General features: G+C 41.7%; 1 protein-coding gene across 2 annotated transcripts in view; it reads right to left on the reverse strand.

Annotated features, from left to right (window-relative positions):
- Positions 1 to 6601: 6601 nt before the first annotated feature.
- Slx4ip (SLX4 interacting protein) overlaps positions 6602 to 12189 on the reverse strand; it is a 144464-nt gene continuing 138876 nt past the window's right edge. The window contains exons 6-7 of one of the 2 annotated variants that reach the window (XM_051183289.1): positions 8934 to 9034; positions 6602 to 7626 (exon numbers count right to left, since the gene is read on the reverse strand). In XM_051183289.1, coding sequence (XP_051039246.1) covers positions 6882 to 7626; positions 8934 to 9034 — 846 coding nt within the window. In that variant the 3' untranslated portion in view covers positions 6602 to 6881. The remainder of the gene's footprint in view (positions 7627 to 8933; positions 9035 to 12189) is intronic. The other variant, XM_051183290.1, reaches the window with a different exon arrangement.

A 12189-nucleotide genomic window follows, 5' to 3' on the forward strand; every position in this document is an offset into this window, starting at 1 on the left:
CCTCCATCCAGGACTGAGAACAGACTAAATGTCTAGATCTTCTCCCTGCTGTGTTGCCCTCATGTACTAGGCAGCTGTTCTAGGCAGACATGCATAGAAGCTAAGGTTTCTTGTAAATTCAGTGGGCATTCCTAAAATATTATAGTGATCTGGGATTAGACCTAACAAACATGCAGAGCAGTCACCCAGTTCATGTACAACCAGGGTTCAGGAGAACATCAGATTGGTAAGAAATGTCACCTTCAAGGGGATGCATGCCTGTTTAGAAAGTTCACATGGAGCATGTTTACCTTCAAGTCCTTTCCAAGTAGAGTTTCTTAGCTTCCCAGTAGATGCATGCCTCAGCCCTCTACACCTTTGTACCTGGTCCCAGAGATCCTTCCCAATGGACTGAGCCCTTCTCACTGGTGAGCCACTGGAGAAAGCTTTTCCATGTATTTCTTGTGCATCTCCCACTAACAGAATAGGACAAGGAAAAAGCTTACTTAACAGGGTAACATTTTAGGGGGGAAGATATGTAAATAAAACCATGGTGCTATTTTATAAGCTTCTGGCATCCTTAGAAGAATGAGGCTTTTTCTAGGTTCCTTCTTTTTGGGATATGTACCAAATGCCCAGCCCGACGCTGATTTACCAACTCAACCTCCCTCTAACGAGAATGAATAAGTTGGTATGAGCCCTCCCAGGCACCCACAGTGGGTTTGGGAAAGAAACCTCTGTGTTCTCACCAGACAGGCATGTGAGGGAGGAACTAAATAGGCCTCAGAGCCACTGGGCCTAGCAAAATTTCCAGGCAATCCATCACCTGCCTCCCCTGGAGAAGGGCTGCCAATCTGCCCACTGCTTGGGGGGCAGGTGGGGAAAGGGTGTGAGACATTCAGTAGGAGTAAGAGCTGTGTGTGTCTGTGTGCTTGTGGTGCAGTGAGTGCTCTGTGCATGGGGACAAGCAGTAATAGAAGAGCAGGCGAAAGGGCGTGGGAGACTGGGGACTCCTTTATAGAAGCTCCTTTGCCCTAAAGCAAGTCAAATCCCTGCTGCGGAGTTGCTTTCTCTTCCTCCCTTTTGAGTCTTCTGTGCTGAGGTGACCTCTCCCCCGTGGAGGTCAGTGCTCTGCTCACCCTGACACACTCGCCTTCTGGGGCTTGATCGCCTTAGTGCCTCAGGAAAAGTCTCCAGCTAGTTAGTTTCTGAGAGAAAGGCTGTAGTAAATCTCCTGCAGAAGCAGAAACATTTTCTTTTTAAAAAACACCACGTGCGCGCACACACACACACACACACACACACACACACACACACACACACGCACATACACACACACACCAACCACACACGAAACGTCTGGGAACTGTAGAAAGCAACAGACAAAAGAAAACTGCAAACTACACATCATCATGGAAGCTTCTCACAGCCTACTTCTGTCTCTAATATAAATCAGGCCGGGTAATGAATGAGGTTTTAAGAAATGTAACCGAACTTAAAATGCAAGGTCAGTATCTCATCCTAGGTAATCCTTCGCAGGATGAGAAAGTCTCCTGATTTTCCCACAGGGTTATTTCACATGCGCTTTCTGAGCCAAACTATTTTAAAAGCATTCATTCTTCCGCTGCTCTGCCAAATGCTAGCTTGAGATTCACATGCGCTTTTAGAGAGCCTATTAATGATATTAATGATCGTGGATCAAAGGCAAACCCCAGAGGTTTATGTAGAAATTCCAGACAATTATTTAGGCACTTTGAAAACTCATCTTCTGAATGAGGGTAGCAATATCTCAATGTGGGGAATGCTGTTTTTGGATGTGTAGGGTCTAACACAACAGAATAGAAGAGGCTCAGAAGTAAAGGAAACACATCCCTTTGATTAAAATGCATAGCTACTAATTGACCCCTCATCCCTAAAGACTTCCTACTCATTTGTCTGAAAGTAGGTGTACTCTGAATTTGGGGAAGGCCCTCTTACAAGGGGTACTTGTCTGTCAACCCTGTTTCTTAACATCCTGCAATTACATACCCCATACTGAAAAAATAGTTCTTAACTATGGCATCAGATGAGAATCATTGTTGGAGGGTCTTCAAAAATACTAAAAGGCAGGCCCAACCAACCCCAGGGACTTAGACTGAGCTACAAGCTACACAGCTACAACTAGTATCCACTGTAGGGAAACACATCTGAACAAATGGAGAAATTAACATAGGGGTGTGGAATGCTTATTTCAGTGCTTAAAGGGTTGTGGGTTACCCTTTAAATACTAGACAATTTTGACAGATTAAGAAATGAAGGTTAAGTGACTTATATTAAACCATATATTAAACCTATAAATGGCAGTGCAGCTCCTGGACCTAGGGTTTGCAGCTTGCAGTACCTTGCTGTTACATTGTTCCAGCCCTCCAGCCCAGGTTCCAGGCCCAGAGAAGGGATGACCAAAACACTTAGAAATAGATTTGCTCTCATTACATTTCCAAACTGACACTGAAACTCTTTTGGAGGGACTTATGTAGGGCTACCTGGGAAATCTATTTACAAGTGACCGAAGACCCAAGGGCCTGGAATTTTAAGGTGATATGGGAAAAGAGGTGGCCTGAACTTCAATTAGTCCCAAATAAAAAAAAGACCAGATGCTCATGTAACACGAGTTCACATGGTGAATATCAGGATTCTCTGGGAAGGTGCACAGATCATGTAAAGCCCTGTCTAAGAGGTCCACTGAAACTCATTTGGGAGCACAGTGGGAACAGACTCTTACTGTTAAGACAGCCCAGAACCTTAAGGGTCAATTTAATCTTAATGTTTCTCACTATGTTTTCTAAACCTACATCGTTAAGGGTAGTGGTTCAAATGGTTCCTTTAACTTAGCAAGATTTCCAAAACCCAAGAAATGCCCATGGGAGGGAAGAAATTCTTGCAAGCAGAATATAACTAAGAATAACATGTTCAGAAAAGGGTGCTTTGGATATGCATATTTGAGCTCAGTTCCCTTGTTTTTGAACAGCATGTCTCTTTCTTACACACACACACACACACACACACACACACACGCACACACACACACACACACACACACTCACACTCCTAGAAGAGGCAGGACCCAGACTTTGAGGTTAGTGTGAGCTACATATCTAGTTAGTGAGGACCCCACACCACCCCTGCCAAGTAAGAAATTTGGATGAAACAACACAAAACCCAAATATTTATCCATAAAACAGGTACATTCTCACTGCAAAAATGGTTCTATTCTGTGGACATTCAGACTGTTTAAGTTCCTTAAATGAGAGGACCATGGTTCTTTTGGCTATTTGGCAGTATCCAATTTCACCTGGAAACTCACTCTGAGAATCTGTCAAATTACCATCCATTAGCACATATCAGATGCTTTGGGAAGCCAAATGCATGGTTTCATTGAGTCTTGCTTCAATAAAATACAATTCCCAATCTCTGGTGATGGAAACTATAATGCAATATGGTGATATTCTGCTGCCGATGAAACTCACCTGGATAGACTCAAAGCCCAGTCTGATTGAATCCACATGATATAGAAAAAAATCATTCATCTGAGGTACCTGTTAGGCTACTTATTGACACACATTTTCTCCTTGTCTTGTTAAATATATATGGAAACCAAATTAGAGGGAATTCTGTGCAGATTTCTGAGAATTTAATTATACTCTGGAACTGCATGACCGATGATATATTTGGTTAGATTTTTGTACTGAGTGATTACTTGAGTTAACTTCATTTTACAATGCTTAATTTATTTTGTACTGTGGAAAGCTTCAAGCTATTTAAGAGAAACCAGTTTAGTTTTGACCTTTTTTTTTTTTTTTTTTTTTTTTAAACTTGCTTTGACATGTTTCAGTTCATCGCTGTTTCAATACTGGGGAATGAACTCTCTTGTCTTGACAAACCAAATGTAGTGATTTCCTCATAAGAGAAAAGAAGAAATTAAAACAATTTCCATATTCTAGTCCCAGCATGCTGCACAGGGAGGCTTTTGGCTCTTGAAAAGTTGCTTGTTGTTCTGAGAGCCATTCACTACCGTTTTGTGGAAATATTACAGTAAGGTCTGCCAAGGAGCTTAAGGAAACACGAACACCGCCACTGATCCTGGGCCATTTTCTTGGGCACAGATGTTTCCCTCCCTAGGTGTCTGTTTCAATCAGGGCTCTTTCTGAAGCCAGAGGCCACTGATAGTAACAATCTTTGCTGAAATCCAAATATGACATCAAACATAAAACAATTATACTAAGACCCCATCATTGTCTCCGAGAAGTTTCATGCTGAGAAGCTACAAAAATCAAAATACAGATTGTGTGTGTGTGTGTGTCTGTCTGTCTGTCTGACTGCCTTTTTCTTTCTTATTGGTACCTTAGGAATCAAATCCAGAGTCCTTCGCATGCAAAGCACCCACTTCACCAACAGCCCCATGAGTCTTTTTAAAGAATGAAATGCATTTCGATATTTCTTTAGCATGAAATAAGGGAACAAGAGCATGTAGCCATTACTCTGTTTCTAGTGCCAAGTGACCTTGAATACTTAAAGAATCACATGTATATCTGGTGAGTTAACCTCCAGTGGCAAAGAAAAGCAACTGTACAAGAAAAATCTCAGATTGTTCCCACACTTTTTGATTATATCTGCTTGTTTTGAGATAGGTTCTTGCTATATAGCTCTGGTTGTCCAGAAACTTACCATATAGACTAGGTTGGCCTCAAACTCAGATATCTGCCTGCTGAGTGCTAGGATAGCACCAGAGGATTTTAAATGGGAAAGGGAAAAAAGAAAAGAAGAAGAAGAAGGAGGAGGAGGAGGAGGAGGAGAAGAAGAAAAGACCTAACCAACTCACATTTATTAAAATGTCACGTAAAAGTACACGAAGGTGGCTTAGTATCCCAGACCCTGAGCATCCCAGATACTGAGAAAGTTCTTCAGTTACAATAACATTAATGGAATTGGATGGACACCTGTAAGTGTCAGAATCATAGGGACCTGAATATAAGTTTAATTTGGAGTATCAAAGGGTTGAAGAACTTGTTTGTGACTATCAACACTGATAGGATCTCAGACTTTCAAATGCCAAGTTATTACAATTGTTAAGAATATAAAAAACTCATAATTCCCAATAGCAAATAATATTTAATATCCCACCTGATATATAACAAAACACTCGGGATTAATTTTCCCCTTTGTCTGTATATTCAAAGAATTGTAAAACCACTCAAGAAACAAAAGATGCAGAGGTGTTCCAGATATACTGCAGGAAAATGCTTAAAGGCGAAGAAAACTCCTTAAACATATGCCACAGTGTGGGAGCACAGAGCCATTCCCTGCTAATCCTGTTAAAATCCACTGTGCATAAAAGGTTGTGAGAAAGAATACATCTACATACAGTCCAAACATACTATTTTTTCCCTCTCATTGGTCAAAATAATCATTATTTCTACAACAGAACAGATTTGAAAAACAAAACATTTCTTGCAAGTAAATTCTTCATTTAAGTGTAATTAAGTACTGACTATGGTCTTAACCATTAAAGAATTAAAACCCTGTTTATTCCGGATCAGAGTATCTTAGTTCTGGAGTAGGAAGCACCCATCATTCTGATAGGACAGGTTTTGACTCTAGGATCTGAGTGAGCTGCATCTTGGTGTATAATGCCCATACTTCCATTGAGGATTCAATGGTTTGAAGTTGACTCTCAAGAAAAAGTCTAGATGGGAAAGTAAAGGAACACCAGCAAGCAGTTTCTGGCCCTCTGAGGCTGGGATTATCAGAGGACACTTCCAGGCTGACAACTTAAGCTTCTTGTCTTTCTTGATAGGCAGCTATAAAAACAAAGAGAATATTTAAATACCCTGTGGATTTTTCCAATTGGGAACTGGAAAGGCCATTGAGCTCCTTTTGGGTTCTGCTCTGTCCTAATTGTAACTAGAATATTGGAGATGTGAATGAGGACAGGGTCAGACCCATGCTACCCAGAACCCAGCTGTTGCATGTACATCTCTGGCAACTAGAGCTATAACAGCTGCCTAGGTGCTGTGTCCATCCCTTAGTAGTGCTTGGGAGCTAAGTGACACACACTGGCCCCAATCTAAATGCTCTACAAGTCCAAGGGAGCACTGGGGTGGGGTGGTGATGGTGGTGGTGGTGTACATGTCCACATGTGGCTCCAGTGGATAGAAGCCATAGTGGCCAGGCTGGAGGAAATAACTCCTAGGGAATTCTTAACTTTAGTGTTCTTTCAGAATCCTAGTTCCTCAAAGGCTCCAATGCCTGTATTTCACACAGAACCACATGAAAAAAACCACTAACCTATTTTCATTGTCAGGTACTCCTTGGTTTGAGGAGCAAGAGGACTGCAGCACTAGAACTGGCCAGCAGCCCATGGCACTGTCTCTCTGTATCCCATCAGGAGATCTTCACAGTGATGGGGTGACAATGCCCAACATTACTGAGACATTGCTTACTCCTTGCCAGGTGGAGGACTCTTTGTCAATACAATCTTTTTTAGAGACAGTTATAAACTTGATGAGAAAGTAACAAGCCTATTAGACAAACAGCCTCCAGGAGGTGACTGTGAAGACTAATTCCAACACAAACAGTTGTGTTTTTTTTTTTTTTTTTAAGATTTATTTCATGTGTATGTGTGTTTTGCCTCCTTGTTTGTATGCATACCATGTACATGCCTGGTGCCCATGGGAGCCAAAAGTGGGTGCTGTGTCTCCTGGATCTGGAGTTCATTCATGATGGTTGTGAGTCACCTTGTGGATGCCTGGAACTCAACCTGGGTCCTCTTCGAGAGTAGTAAGTGATCTTAAGAGCTGAGACATCTCCCAGCCTCCAAATATTTGTTTAATGTAATTACCCCAATTCTTTTCAAATCCCAGGAACTATATACTTAAGCTTTTCTTGCCGCTACATCCTCTGCTAGAACTTTGCAGCTTCTTTCTTTTTTTGCTTGGGCCGCCTTGAACTGTAGCTAATCTTTCATCAACTGCAGCTGAGCGGTTTCGCTGCGCCAGCCCTGGGTTGTTTGTCATAAGGTGTCTGGAGGAGAAGTTTTCCGAAGCATGTAGCTCTTCTTTAGCTGTGGCTTTTGCCAAATCTTGATTCAAAAGCAACCCTGTATCTGACAACTCTAACGCTGGCAAAACACTGACAGCTGTGCTCTCCTCCACCATCACATCTCCTGGGATTAATCCATCATTTCCAAGAGAAACTCTCCTGCGGTGGCCAGAGTCTTCCACAGAGCCACAGTTCCTGCTTTTCTGTTGTGTCTTGGCTGCTCGTGGACTTTGCTTTGGACCTGGTGATGCTGACTCATAGCTACACACAGGGCTCCTGCTTAGAAGCCCCGTCTTTAACCACTCCCCAGGATGAGGCTGTTGCTGGCTGCTAGTGTCTTCTGGCTGAGTCTGAGAAACATTTTCCAGCTTTTGAACAGGAAGCCCCCGGTGGCTCTTGGCTGCTTTTACATCATCTTGTGCTTGACCCATGGTTTCTGACAGGAGAATGGCTGAGGCATCCCTCCTACTTGGTACCAAAGCAATGACTGAGTCACTAGGTCTTCCCACAAGGTCTGTGCTGGTCTGTGATTTGCTCTCAGCATTGTTTTTTGCTTTCGTTCTTCTCACACTAAAACAGACAATAAAGATTGTATGGCATGTGAGGTTCACAATTGGCATGGATTCCTCCAAACCCCCCTTGTTACACCTGAGAACAAGGCATGTGCCAGCTGGTTCCTGCCCCAGCATATCTAAGAAATCCCCAAAGCATATGTTGAATACAGACTGGATTAAGTAATATCCTCCCCATTTCCCACTAAACGAGGATATGTTTTAAGTTTTCATTGCTGGTTCAGCAAAGGATTCATGGTAGAATCACTTTAAAATTGAATCACATTAGCCAAAGCAAACAGGTATGCATGTTTTAGATGTCAGAGTCAAATACTCCCTGGGGTTGATATACTGACTTTTACTAGGAAGGAATGGTTACGTACATCCAAAGCACAGGATGTGTCTGCATATCCACACATATGCACAAATACACACACACATGGTTTATAGTTGTAAGTAAATACTAATCTGAAAATTCCCTCATTACATTTTAAGGTATTACTCAGCAGGTGCCAGGTTTATTTATCAGCCCTATGGGAATAAGTCTCAGTTAATCAGACTTGGTCAGTCCTAGAAAATAGTCACACAACTAACATTAAATAAAGTACAACATATTTACTCTATCATCTATCTATCATCTATCTATCTATCTATCTATCTATCTATCTATCTATCTATCTATCTATCTATCTATCTATCTCCCTCTTCTACAGGAAACATGAGAAAAGACAAACTTTAACTATAAAACAAACTTCCAGGGCAGGACAGAAACTTCACAGAAAATTGAAAGACTAAAGCCCTTAGTTTTGGCAAGGAGTTGACAATCATACATTCACAAATAGCAAGAAATTTCTTCATTCACTAAAATCAAGCACCGAAGTTAGATTATTGACTTTGGCTAAGCTTTGTGGAAAAAAACCCATAAATATGTTGCAGTAAGGGGCCCAAGGACTGCCATAATTACACTAAAGTCATAGCAAACTTCTCACAAAGGGAATGCAGTTTTTAGGTCTGCAGTTACCTCACGAGCTGTGTGAAACACACCACTAGCAGGTGCTTTTCATCTTCAAAGAGCTTGTAATTAATCACTCCTTGCAACACACACACACCTGTGAAGCAAGGAGTCTATTCCCACTGTCCAGAATACAAGAGCAACAGGAAGGTGGGAAGGACATGTACTAATATGTGGCTGTGGGCCAGTAGAAACTCCAATGGCAGAGGGGCTTCTGATTAGGTTCCATACACTCTCAATAACTCAACAGACCTCTGCTGTACTAGCTACACAGGTGGTCAGAAAATGAGAAAGAGGAAACATGCTGGACCTACATTTCTTGTAGAGCGTTTCTCTTGCACTTTGTAGCAGGAGAAGGAGAACTCTTTGCACACTCAGCAAAATAGTCAGACACTCCATGGAAGGTTCTTTTTGTCTAGTCCAAAAGATAACAAAGGTTCAAACAAGGTCTATTAGCTTAACACCAGAGAAAACAGTTACACCAGGAATGCTCAGGCAGACAGCTTTACTTCTGTAAAGACGGAATAAAACAGATTCCTGTTTTAGGCTTTTTCAACTGTTTTCAGTTGGGATTTTCTGGTGTCACAACTAGTTTTATATTCTTGTCTACACAATTTATGAATTAGTATGTACCACAAACATACAAAACCATAATGTGAAACATGAAGATCCCAAGCCATCTAGAACAATATCTGGTCTCTGTTTTGCCCCAAAGGGCAGAATCCCCGTGCCAGCAGCTTGTGAGAAGACAGCAGCCAGTATCCTGACGATACCGAGATTTCCCCCACATTTCCCTATTTACCAATATAGCCTTTCTTAGCCTTAAAACAGTATCAAGTTAAACCTTTTAATATTGGTACTTTTTTTTTAAATGGAGTTTTTAAATCTTGGTTATTAAGAAAACAAACAACAACCAAAAAAACTAGGAGTCTCTGCCTTCTTCTAGTAGTCACTGCCATCATTTAATACACAGATTATCTATCTTTAAAAAACATACCCATGAAGTTTCATAAAGAGATAATTACAAAATTTAAATTTCTTCCAACCTTTGCCAGAGCTGACCGATGTAATGTTTTTGGAATTTCTTCCCCTAGGTTAGAAGCTGATGGCCCAGATAAGGTGTTATCTGTTGTTGTTCTCTGGTATGTTCAAGTACTCTTCCCCATCAAATTCATATAAAATGTTGTAACCATGATGGCCAGTTGGTTCCTATTAGTTGATCTTTGTTTTACATAGGCTTACATAGGAGTGATTAGTGATAGTCCCTGAGATTCTGAAGGATGGCAACTACTAGTATTTATTATTACAGAGTATCTGGAATTGATTTAATCGGTGTTCACAACATTAAGTTACGAGGGTCCTTGAGCTCTGGGACATGCCTGTGCTTCAGACATGGGCCAGACTCTTTCAAACACATGTCCACTTGTAACCTAAATTGGTTTTAATTGTCAGTCAACAGAGTATAACTAGCTATACTGGATTATATTGCACTGTAATGCGTCATTCTTTTAATTTGTTGTTTCCTAAAATTAATTTTTGGAAAAAGAATAAGTTAAGTCAGAGGGGGGTAGACAAAAGAGGGGAGGCTGAGAGAGATCGGGAGTGATGGAGATTTATATGTGAAACACTTCTAAACATGTCCTGCATACCCTTTAAATACAGTTGATTTTCCCCTCACAGCCACACCCTGTAAATGCTGTATTTTCAGAGCTGAACAATTAACATAAGGAACATGAGTCAGGCTTTGAACAACTCTGTGGGAACCAGAAAGCCTTTTGCTATTAGGAATGATGTAAATTCCCCAAGGCTGGAAGAAGTCCACAATGGAAGGCAGACTGGGTCATAAATAACAACAATGGGTTCTGCACACACTGTATAAAGTATGATACGGCCGTAGTGACAGGCTCTTCAAATCTCAATCTCAGTGTGGACTCAGCCACTCACTCAGTTATGTTTTAAAACCACATGTATTTCCTCTGGGAACTTCAAAAACGTCTTTAAGAAATACAGCAGGCTATTCTTGTCTTAAAGCCCTCTGACAATGGGGTCAGGGATGTCTTTGGAAGAAAAGTGACAGGGAAATGTTCAGTTCAAAAAGTATGAAACCTGTGACTTCGAAAAAGAAATGGGGAGAAAAAGAGAAGAGGGGGAGGGCAGGGAGGAGGCGAGATGGGAGGAGAAAAAAGATGGGGGAGGCTCAGGAGGGGGGGAGAGAGAGCACACACACAGTCCTGAATGTACACTCAGCAAGGCTTGTCTCTAACTTATAAATTAAAACCACATTCAGCAACTTGTTGAAAGAGACATATTTACATTTGTATGAAGACTGGGTGGGCAGGGGGAAAAAGATCAGTCTCCTTCAGTCCTTGAACTGTCAGGACTCATTACATGTCTCTTGTTTATACATTTCTAGGGTCAGTTCACATCGCTTTGTTACTACATCACAGCTCATGCTCTCTAGTGTTCTAGTCCTCACCTCAAAACACTAAAGAAGCAGCTGTCACCTGGGAATAGGATTTCCCTGAGGGATTTTCTTATCTGGCATAAAAATGAAATCTGCTACTTATCCAAAGACAAAACTCAAAAATGCAAATACATGGAGCACATAGTAGGGCTGCAGGGCCTCTGAGGCATACAGGGTTGACACCACTAGTTTTTAGATTTCCTGTGAGCCATGAGCCGGCCTTCTGCAAGGAACACAAACAAATCTACCATATTCAAAGAGGCTAGCATTTAAAGCTCAAGTCCAGAGTAGGCATGCTATGGAGGGGACTTACTCTTTACAACCCGCAAGTTTGCTGTCTGTCTAGGCCAAGGATAAAGTTCTGGGAATATCATTTCTTGGTATACTCTATTACTAACCACTTGGCCAGTCTCCACCACTTCATTTTGTTTCAAGTTTTGGTAATATTTAAGGGTTCTGTTTTAAGAGCTCTACCCTAGAAAGTACTAAAATGGGAGTGGAACAAGGCTACTGACCCCAGAGTCTAGCCTAAGGAAAACCCTGCCCTCAGCAACTTGTACAGCCCAGGTAGGCCCCAGGGCAAAGGTGGCAGGCCTTTCACTTTCTCTCTGGAGCCCAGGAAATACACTTCGAGTTTGAAGCCAGCCAAGCATGCCCTCCTATACTGGTCCAAGGGAAAGGTTGAACAGGAGTGTAAAAATACAATGAGGAAGGACAGTATGCCATGTTGTCTGTTCTGACCTGGAAAACATTAAATTCCTGTCAGAAAGGATGACAGAGGACATCCCCACCAAAACAAGATAGGCAGCTATGCCACACTTACTGTCTTCCATTAGAAAACATTCAAGATGTTTGTGCAACAATGGTCAATATTCATGTTGCAAAGGTACCTGGCATCTGTGAGTACCCTCAGAGTTCATCCTACAGTGACTGGGCGTACTGACCAGAAGTTTTGAACACTGAGGGACAGATGAAGAAATGGGCTTAAAATGACAAAGAAAACACCCACTTGCTCCTGAGTTCCGATCTTCTCAGAGAGTCTGGAAGGCCAGATGGGACTCTCAAAGGCTAGTAGAAGACTGCAGAAGGCTGGCTGCAGCAGAGGC

Source organism: Phodopus roborovskii, unplaced genomic scaffold, assembly GCF_943737965.1.
Source record: "Phodopus roborovskii unplaced genomic scaffold, PHOROB, whole genome shotgun sequence".
Lineage (NCBI taxonomy): Eukaryota > Metazoa > Chordata > Mammalia > Rodentia > Cricetidae > Phodopus > Phodopus roborovskii.